The sequence below is a fragment of the Syngnathus floridae genome, chromosome 16 (assembly GCF_059516105.1).
Source record: "Syngnathus floridae isolate MCC-2025c chromosome 16, RoL_Sflo_1.0, whole genome shotgun sequence".
In the NCBI taxonomy this organism is placed as follows: Eukaryota; Metazoa; Chordata; class Actinopteri; order Syngnathiformes; family Syngnathidae; genus Syngnathus; species Syngnathus floridae.
Genome location: NC_142428.1, coordinates 12,409,458 through 12,419,277, shown reverse-complemented (window position 1 = coordinate 12,419,277; position 9,820 = coordinate 12,409,458). Strand labels below are relative to the sequence as shown.

Sequence of the window (9,820 nt, the reverse complement as noted above, 5' to 3'; positions counted from 1 at the left end):
CAGTTTTCCCGATGTAGATTAGACATGCGTGTGCCATGACTGTGTCAGCCTACATCAACAAATGCACCGAGGACGTCAGCACCACTAAGAATATCATCACCCGGGGCAACCAACGACCCTGGATGACTGAGGAGGTACGTCAAACGCTACGAGCGCGGAACTCTGCCTTCAAGTCTGGCGACAAGGAGACACTGAGGACAGCGAGAGCCAACTTGAACCGTGCCATCAGGATAGCGAAGCGAGACCGCAGTCGAAAATTTCAGGATCGTTTCCACGACGTCAAAAACATCAGGAGTATGTGGCAAGGCATACGGGCGATTACAGACTACAACTCACCCTCCCCCCCCCGGTGGGTGTAGTTGATGCTGACTTTCTAAATGGTCTAAATAACTTCTTTGGGAGGTTCGAGGCACTAAACGGCACTCCAGCAGTTAAAACTGTCCCCCATCAGGAAGAGGAGGTACTCTGCCTTGACTCCGCCGATGTGTTGAAGACCCTGAGGAGAGTCAACCCCTGTAAGGCCCCTGGCCCCGACAACATTCCTGGGCGTGTGTTCAGGGAATGTGCAAGTCATCTGGCTGGGGTCATCACAGACATTTTTAACACCTCGCTGGGCCAAGCCACAGTGCCGGCGTGCTTTAAGACTGCCTCCATCATTCCGGTGCCGAAGAAACCTCAAATCACCTCATTTAATGATTACCGGCCTGTTGCACTGACTCCGGTTATGATGAAGTGCTTCGAAAGGCTGCTTAAAGGTCACATCGTTTCCAGACTCCCCCTATTATTTGACCCGTTCCAGTTTGCCGACCGGCAAAACCGCTCCACTCAGGACGCCATCTCCTCCGTTCTTCACCTGAGCCTGGCTCACCTGGAGGAGAAGAACACCCATGTGCGGATGCTGTTCCTGGACTTCAGCTCAGTGTTTAACACCATCATCCCACAGCATCTGGTAGGAAAATTGGAACACCTGGGCTTCAACACCCCCCTTCGCAACTGGCTGCTAAACTTCCTCACCAACAGACCTCAGTCAGTCCGGGTCGGACAGAACACCTCTGATGTCATCACCCTCAGCACAGGCTCCCCTCAGGGCTGCGTCCTGAGCCCCCTGCTGTTCACCCTGATGACACACGACTGCGTCCTCAGGTTCACCACCAATCACATCGTGAAGTCAGCAGACGACACAACGGTGGTGGGGCTCATCAGAGACAACAACGACCTGGACTACAGAGAGGAGGTGGAGCAGCTGGTGGGCTGGTGCAGAGAAAACAGCCTGATCCTGAATGAGGAGAAGATGAAGGAGATCATCGTCGACTTCAGGAGAAAACAGCCTCACCACGCTCCACTGATCATCAACAGCTCAGCTGTGGAGGTGGTCAGCAGCACCAAATTCCTGAGGGTCCACATCACAGAAGACCTCACCTGGACTATGAACACTACGGCACTGGTCAAGAGGGCACAGAAGCGCTTGTACTTCCTGCGGAGGATGAGGAGAGCCCACCTGCCCCCACCCATCATGAGGACGTTCTACAGGAGCACCATAGAGAGCATTCTGACAAGCTGTCTCTCTGTGTGGTGTGGAGGCTGCACCGCCTCCGATTGGAAGAACGTGAGGAGAGTGGTGAGGACAGCAGAGAGGATCATAGGGGCTCCTCTTCCCTCCATTCAGGACATTTCATCTCAGCGCTGCATGTCCCGTGCCCGTAACATCATCAATGACCCATCACACCCCCACCATGGACTGTTCTCCCTGCTGCCCTCTGGGAAGAGGTTTGCAGCATCCGCTGCAGGTCCACCAGGTTCTGCAACAGCGTTTTCCCTGCTGTCATCAGACTGTTGAACACTAGAACTGTTGAGCTCTAAACTGAACTCTGCATCACACATTCACAGAACTGTACTTTATGACACTACGGACCTCTATCTTGCACTATCTCGCACTACCAACTTTACTGAACTTGTATAAACCCTTTAAATAGAAGTTTAATACATGGTTTAGCATTCCTCTGCACACTCTTGAATACTGTTTTGCCTACTTGCACTATTGCATAATTATCACTGCTGCACTTTATACTTATTTTTAAGTATATTTTAGTATATGTATATATATATATATTTTCATAGGATATGTTACTTCTATTCAACTGCAATATCACTACTTTGTTGTAAGACGTATGCAACGGAATTTCGTTTTGTATGCACCATGTGCAGACAAGATGACAATAAAGTTTGTCTAAGTCTAAGTCTAAGTCATGTCAGGTCAGCTGTCTGGAGAGAGAGAGAAGTCAGGACCTGCGGGCGGAGCACCACCGTGCCACCGCCGCCATGACGGAACTCAAAAGCAAACTCCATGAGGAGAAGCAGAAAGAGTTAGCCATTACCAGGGAGACATTACTGCGGCAGCATGAAATGGAGCTGATGACTGAATGCCTTGGTCCTCAGCCTGAGGGACGGCTCCATGGACAAGGTGATCCGCTCTATCCGTGTCTGACTATCCGCACGCCACGTCGGGCTTCGATGCGGCCGCTACCGTATTGTGTAGCTTGTCCCCAGTAAGCGTCGCGGCGCTCCGTTGCGGTCTCAACGGCCCGGTGTGGCGCAATGTCTGCTCAGGTGAGGAGGGGGGGCGCTTTGCTGGCAGAGGTGGAGGAGACGTGGCGGTGTCGGGAGACCGAGCGGTGTCGCCTCCACCAGGAGCGCGGAAGAAGCCCTGGCAGCGGCCCAGCAGGCCTGGCAGTCCCGAGCGGCCGAGCTCCGATCGGCTCATCACCAGCATCGGGAGGAGCTGAGCCGAACCAAGAGAGACTGCGAGAGGGAGATCCGCCGACTGGTAGGACTGATCAGATGCGCGGTGCGTGGCTATGTTCCCAATTTCGTTGTATACCTGCAGTGCAATGACACCTAAGGCATTCTATTCTATTCTATTTCACAAGAAGAAAATGTCCGGTTGCTCGCTTCGCTTTTGTCACAGCAAAGGTGTTCTAGTCGATTCCAGAAAAAAATTGGCCGGTTGCTCTCTTTGTTTTTGTCACAATTCTGGCAAATGAGTTTGCCCGCCTGCCTGAGCGCTCCCCGTTTGTACATCCAGACGGATGAGATCAAGCTGAAAGACAGAGCGGTTAGTGTTTTGGATGAAGCCCTGGGGCCGGCCACGTCCACCGCCTTCAGCTGCAGACTCAGGCTGCCGAGCAGCAGATCGCTGCCCTGAGGGATTCCCAAAGGGCGGGCCTAAACTACCCTGGAAGTGGGGTCAACGCCGCTACTAGCAATCCTCTTCATTGCGTAAGCCACCTCATCACACACTTGCAGTACGCATGACTTAGTTCGTTGCTGGAGGAAGGTAGCACAAAAACAGTTTTGAACTTTGAACGAGTGCTTGTGTGTGTGTGTTGCGGGGCGTTTTCAGTCTCAGGAGGATCGGGACACGCGACGGTTTCATCTGAAAATCGCTGAGCTCAGCGCAGTCATCAGGAAACTGGAGGATCGAAACGCCCTGCTTTCTGAAGAGCGCAATGAACTGGTAATTTATTGACGGCACGCTTGAAGGTTTGCGCTACGTTTGATGCGCGCCATCCAGCGAGGCACTCATTGCGCTTGCTTATTAGTTGAGCGGCGCGGCGAGTCGGTTGCCTGGTAGATGTCTTTTATTGGGAGCCAAAGCCACGATTCCGTTCAAACCGGTGCAAAACGAACGGATACGTTCTGGCCCGCGTGTTGTGCGTCTTTCACATCCCGCACTTCATGCTTGCAGCTAAAGCGACTGAGAGAAACAGAAAGCCAGTTTCTGCCACTCCTGTACAAAAACAAACGCCTGAGCAGGAAGAATGAAGAACTCTCGCTGGTGCTGTGTCGCCTTGAAAACAAAGTGCGCTTTGTCACCCAGGAGAACGAGGAGATGGCAAGCTTGGTAAGTCGACGCGGACAACGGCGGCGTGCCAACAGAGTCCACTGCATTTGTGTTCCACAGAGAAGGCCTAGTTCGCTCAATGACCTGGACCGCGGTTGCGGCCAGCAGGACGGTGAAATGGAGTTCCTTCAAGTTGTGGAGCAGCGGCACATCATCGACGACTTGTCCAAGGTCTTCAGGCAGGCGACTCGGTGCACGTACGGCAGCGCCGCGCTCGCTCGCTGTCGCCAGGAAACCTTTTCCGTCCAAAGCTTGGCCGGCGGCCGGCATCCAAAAAATTGGCCCCTTAAATTCCGACCTTTCAAGCAGGAGCATTGTGCGCACGCGTTTGAACACGCTTTAGACTTGTTTTGCCGTTTTCAGCAGCTCAAAGCTCCCGTTTTGTCAGCGCCTTTGCCACTCGCTGTGCGCTGAAAACGACGGACTTGCCCGGCTGCTCAGCCTGTCAACCATGAGCCGCGAGCGCGACGTCATTGTCCGTAGGCAGCTAGTGGCAAATTGCACCCTGTTAGAGTTGCGCTCGCTCCAACTTATTTTGCAAGAACCACACGGGAGACAAGTAAGTTCTTTTGGACACCTGCAGGTGGAGAGTCCATCCGTTGTACGAATGAAGTCTGACTCTCGGCTCCTGCACGAGCATTTTAATTAAGAGAAACAGGGTGGGTGTAAGAGTGGATTGAATAGAGGAAGCCCTTGACCTCTAGTCAAAACATAGCAAGGGGTGTTTTACGACTTTGTGTAGGAAGGGATAAGCGATAGGGATAAATAAGGGATAAATAATATTATTTATTACAGGTCGCAGTCAAAGTCAAAGCAACACAATGATACGATAAAGATAATCTGGAAAACCCTGACACACCCTGTAGTTGTCACTTTTGGAAAAGACGAGCGTCCCTCCAATCATCGCCGGTGACGTGTTTTTCAGGCTCTGGAGACAGGAGCTCATGTCAGAAATGTCATTGTGAGTCGCGTTTGTTTCTGCGCCGGAGCCGTTCGTTCCCTTTGCATCCAAAGAATCTCAAAGGCGGATTATTTGTGTCGACAGGAGAGAGATTTGCTGCTACGATACCGACGTCGAGAATCTCTGAGGAGGAACAAAGCGTGAGGTCCTGCAAGGTGAGTCTGTTTGTTTGCGGCTGCTTGGTGTTGCGCAAGATGAAATGGCCTTTTTCTCGCTATCGTTCCTCTCGTCGATTCATCGTGAGGTGTCGCTTCAGTTTGTTCAGAGAGATGTTTGCTTCCGCGCCCGCAGGTCATCGAAACATTTTACGGCTACGACGAAGACGTGTTGGTGGACTCGGACGGATCGTCCTTGTCTTTTCACACCGACAGAACCCCCGACACGGAACCCGAAGAGGTAGCCCGCCATTTCTGCCAGCGTATTGGCACCAAACATTCCTCTTCAGCCTGGAATCGGACTCGTCTTTGCGTCGCGGGTGCTTTGTCGCCGGTCTGACTGATTCTGGTACTAGTGCTGTGTTGCATTGGTGTGTGCATGAAGAGGCGGAGCTTCGCTACCGCCAGCTGACGCAAGAATATCAAGCGCTGCAACGAGCCTACGCTCTGCTAGCCCAGACCAGCGAAAGGGGACTACGACGCCGAGAAGGAGATCAAGGTGGCGCCCCTTCCCGCAACCCCCGGCCGGGTCGCAGCCTCCCCGTTCTCACCCAGCCTCGGGTGTTCTCTGGTCTGAAAGGAGGAGGAGGAGCCTCCCTCCTCCTCCTTTCAGACCAGAGAAAAGCTGATGGTAGAAATGGGTCACTATCAAAGCAGAGTAGCAGATCTGGAGTCAGCGCTGAAGCAACAAGGACAGGTAAGCTCATCAATGAGCACACCTTTTTCTCAGACAAAATAGCTACATTCTTCAGTCACTCATCCGTCTGGCATTACTGGACCAACCCCCCCCCCCCCCCGAACGTGGCTGGGAAAATGCGGAGAAAAGCAAATGTCATTTTCCAGTCAACCAAAGAATTTGTGGATGAAAATGACACAACATTCCAAAGCTGTCCATGCGTTTGTCTCTTCTAGAATGTCAAGTGGGTGGAGGAGAAGCAGCTGCTGCGTCAGAGCAATCAGCAGTTGGCCGAAAAGGTGACGGAAAGAAAGGCGCTGGGCGGAGTCGCTTGGCGTCACACCTGTCGGGAAGCCCCGCAGATGAGGTCTGACTGTCTTTTCAGGTCAGGCGGATGGAGGCGGAAGAAGCGCGTCTGAAAGAGCACATCCAGGATATCCGAGACCAAAACGAACTGCTTGAGTTCCGCATCCTGGAGCTGGAGGTGGGAAGACTCGCACAAGCGTGTTGAGGCCAGAGATGTGACGGACGGACGGACGGACGGACGGACGGATGCATGCCTCTGCCTTTCAGGAGAGGGAGTGGCGCTCCCCCGTCTTGAAGTTTCTGCAAGTCCGTTTCCCAGACGGCCTCAGCCCTTTGCAGATCTACTGCGAGGCCGAGGGCGTGAGCGTACGTAAGGCGTCCCTCGCAACCCTAACCTTAACCCGAGGTCCCAGAACACCTTACATTGCTCCTTGCGCCTTTCCCCCGGACATCGTCATCAGTGATCTGATGAAGAAGCTGGACATCCTGGGCTATAACGCCGTAAGTGTATGTCGAACTCCTTATGTTCGCACTCCACGAGACTCGGCGGCTCAAATGTGACTTTTGGAAGGCTTTGCGCTGAAAGAAGCTTGTTGACGCTGTGCCTTTGGGCTCTTGCAGAATCTCACCAACGAGGAGCAGGTGGTCGTGATTCACGCCAGGACCCTTCTCACCCTAGCCGAGAAGGTAACGCGCACGTCCACGCACGCTCTCGCATTCTGCTTATGTGACAGCAGCCTTTCCTCAGTGGTTAGAATACATCAAAGTGACCAAGTCAGCACTTCAACAGAAGATGTTGGACATTGAAAGTGAGAAGGTAGACAGACACGCGACATCAGCCAAGGGGAACTCCGGCAATGTGCCCCAACAATTCTGACCTTGAGCTGTGCTAGGATATGTTCTGCAAGCAGAAGGGCTACCTGGATGAAGAGTTGGACTTCAGGAAGTGTTCCATGGACCAGGCTCATAAGGTAAGCCGCCCTCAAATCTCCCGCCGGACCACTGATGGACGAGGATTGCGGCCCAGAGGATCCTGGAGCTGGAGGCCATGTTGTACGAGGCGCTACCGCAGCGGGACTGCCCCGCCACGGACGGCGAAAAAGCCAGCCACGCTGGCGTGAATGACGTGCTGACGGCGGATCAGAGAGAAGAGCTTAGGAGCGCCGTGGACCAATGGAAGCGAGCCCTGATGTGCGAGTTGAGGGAGCGCGACGCTTGCATCCTCCAAGAGAGAATGGATCTGCTGCACAGCGCGCAACAGGTAAGGGCCCAAAGCCAGCCCGGCACTTACTTGCACGCTTACTGGCTTTTGAATGCCACTTTCCATTTGTCCGTCCTAGAGGAACAAAGAGCTGAAAGAATTCATCGAAGCTCAGAAGAGACAAATCAAACAATTGGAGGAGAAGTTTCTGTTTCTCTTTCTATTCTTCTCCTTGGCCTTCATTCTGTGGCCCTAACACCAGCTGGTGAGTGAGCTCCAGCGGCACCGCACTCGACACCTCCGATACACTGCCAGCCGGTCTCAGACGTTGGCAGACGCTCCGATGCCAACGTATACCCCCCGCCACGGTGACAGAGGCACCGCGTCACACCGGCGCTCATCCAATCAGAAGGCAGGAAAAGCAAATTCACATGCAGGGCACTTTTGAACCAGAAGAGAGCGCCACAAAAAACGGTTGTTGCCCCAAACGCGCACTAAAAAGGGTCAGAATAACAAGAGTCCCACTGGCCAGCCGGGGCCACCCGTCCAGCTGTTTCTTCAGGGGGGGAAAAAATTGGAGTCACCGGTGAGTACATTTTGCATTTAGCTCTGCTTTTCTGCTTCTGTCTTCAAGTGTGTGGCATCCTGCGATCAAAGATTCAGCCAACCCCAAAGCGGTTGACCTCAACGTCCCACCACCATGCCTACCAGAGCAGGTGACGTGATGCTTTGGACATCCTTCCGTCTCAGATGCCCAAAAGTACTCTTTGCCACATCTGCGGCAATACGGTGTCTTTTCAAAGGTGCAAATAAATCCAGCGTGGGCGGAACACGCACGTCTTCGGTTTTTCCCGCTTTGTTTGTGTGACAGCTGTTGTGAAAATTTTATACAAATAAAGTTGTATAGTACAGGTTTGGCCAAGCCGCAACTCCCGAACCGCATGCGGCTCTTTTATGTTCATATCAACATTTGTGTGTGTGTGTGTGTGTGGGGGGGGGTTGTGCGTGTTGGCTTCACTTGAGTTCAATTTGGTATTTTGGTCAAAAGCGCATGTGGTGAAATTCCACAAAGTAGGATGGGCAAACACATTTCTTTAAACTATGAGTGTCAATTGGGCTCTCGAAATGGCAGGGAAAAGATGCACAGCAAAACGAAAATACGTAGATGAACACAGGACGTTTTAATCAGAGTGGGAAAGTTTCTATTTTTTGTTGAACGTGATGGCAAACCATTCTGCCTGATATGTCAGACCTCAGCGCATTTCAAAGATTCAAATCTTCAGCGCCATGCACTTCAGCTCACTCCATGCTAACATTGATCAGGCGTCGAACCCGCAACATCATGCTTAAGAGGTGGCCATGCTAACCAGCGCGCCATTATGTCAACGCATAATAACTGTAAGTCTACTGATCAAAACAGCGGTTACTATATGACGTCGCTACGTCGTGGTCACGTGACGCAGACAAGACGTCAATGTACGTGGGCAGAGTTAACTTGTTTAAAAGGGAGTGGGCAGAAGAAATATTTAATTTATTCAAATCTATTTTGAGTGCACACCATTATGCCAATGCATAACAACTGTAAATCTACTAAACAAAACAGCGGTTGCTATATGACATCTGCCACGTCGTGGTCACGTGACATACGTGACGTCGATGGGCGTAACTTTCGCCGGAATTCAAATCCGCGGGGAGAGTTAACTTGTTTAAAAAAGAGTGGGCAGAAGAATTATTTAATTTATTTAAATCTATTTGGTGTGTGCGCCATTATGTCAATGCATAACAACTGTAAGTCTACTAAACAAAACAGCGGTTGCTATATGACGTCTGCCACGTCGTGGTCACGTGACGCGGACGTGACGTCGACGCCTACTTTACATCCCACCGATCACAGGACCCCTCGGCTGCATAACCGTGCCCCCTTCCCAACCAATCGGATTTGCTACACGCGAAAACGACGCCAATGGAAAGAGCTTCCGCCCAAATTTAAATCCGTGGGCGTGGCTCGCAGCAGGAAGTAGGAAAATGGCGGCGATGTTGACAAAGACACAGCGGATGGTAACATACGACTAACAAGAGAAATATTTTTATTTTCTGCTTGCAACTGGACCGTCCAGAGCGTACACGGTAAGTACAACTCATCGTTTTTAAAAAGAAGTACTTTTGTTGCCCTGAAAAGCGAGTGAGCGTGGCGTTTGTGGGGGACGTCGAATTTCGACGATTCTTTCTGGTCAACGGTTGTAAATGATTGTGTTGATTAAAAAAGAAAACTTGATGTAACTCTACTTTTAACTGCCGTTTCAGATAGATTTGGAATTGCATCACATCCAATTTTGCCTAGAGCGTACACGGTAAGTAACACTCGTTGTGTTTAAGGAGATTTACGTTTGTAATAGCAGAAGTGTAGCCGCGTTGCGTTGTACGTGTGAATGTTGGTCCAGGCGAAATGTTAATGTTTAATTTCATTCCTTTAGGTTCAACGGTGTTTGTTGGCTGCAAGTTTTCCACTGCAAGAAGAGGCTCATATCATTGACCAGGAGCGAGCTACAATGGTGAGTAGCCATAACATTTATGTTAAACACTTCCTATTTCATGTCTAACAGTACTTGATTTAACAAAT

At 51.4% G+C, this 9,820-nt stretch overlaps 1 protein-coding gene across 1 annotated transcript; it reads left to right on the top strand.

Annotated features, from left to right (window-relative positions):
* The first annotated feature begins 3,087 nt into the window (after window positions 1–3,087).
* On the top strand, window positions 3,088–8,124 carry LOC148385742 (janus kinase and microtubule-interacting protein 3-like). The gene is made up of 13 exons (XM_088401462.1): window positions 3,088–3,276; window positions 3,401–3,514; window positions 3,746–5,017; window positions 5,154–5,258; window positions 5,403–5,714; window positions 5,930–5,992; window positions 6,079–6,177; window positions 6,267–6,500; window positions 6,621–6,686; window positions 6,748–6,816; window positions 6,893–6,970; window positions 7,027–7,260; window positions 7,340–8,124. Exons 5-13 carry the CDS (start codon window positions 5,646–5,648, stop codon window positions 7,454–7,456), a joined length of 1,029 nt encoding a protein of 342 aa, XP_088257588.1. The 5' UTR covers window positions 3,088–3,276; window positions 3,401–3,514; window positions 3,746–5,017; window positions 5,154–5,258; window positions 5,403–5,645; the 3' UTR covers window positions 7,457–8,124.
* The last annotated feature ends 1,696 nt before the right edge of the window (window positions 8,125–9,820 follow it).

Excerpts from the sequence above, each read along its gene's own strand:
- LOC148385742 (XM_088401462.1), top strand. The coding sequence starts at position 5,646 with ATGGTAGAAATGGGTCACTATCAAAGCAGAGTAGCAGATCTGGAGTCA. Across the intron at positions 6,178-6,266 it reads TCCGCATCCTGGAGCTGGAG|GAGAGGGAGTGGCGCTCCCC; the intron begins GTGGGAAGACTC and ends TCTGCCTTTCAG. Across the intron at positions 6,971-7,026 it reads CCATGGACCAGGCTCATAAG|AGGATCCTGGAGCTGGAGGC; the intron begins GTAAGCCGCCCT and ends ATTGCGGCCCAG.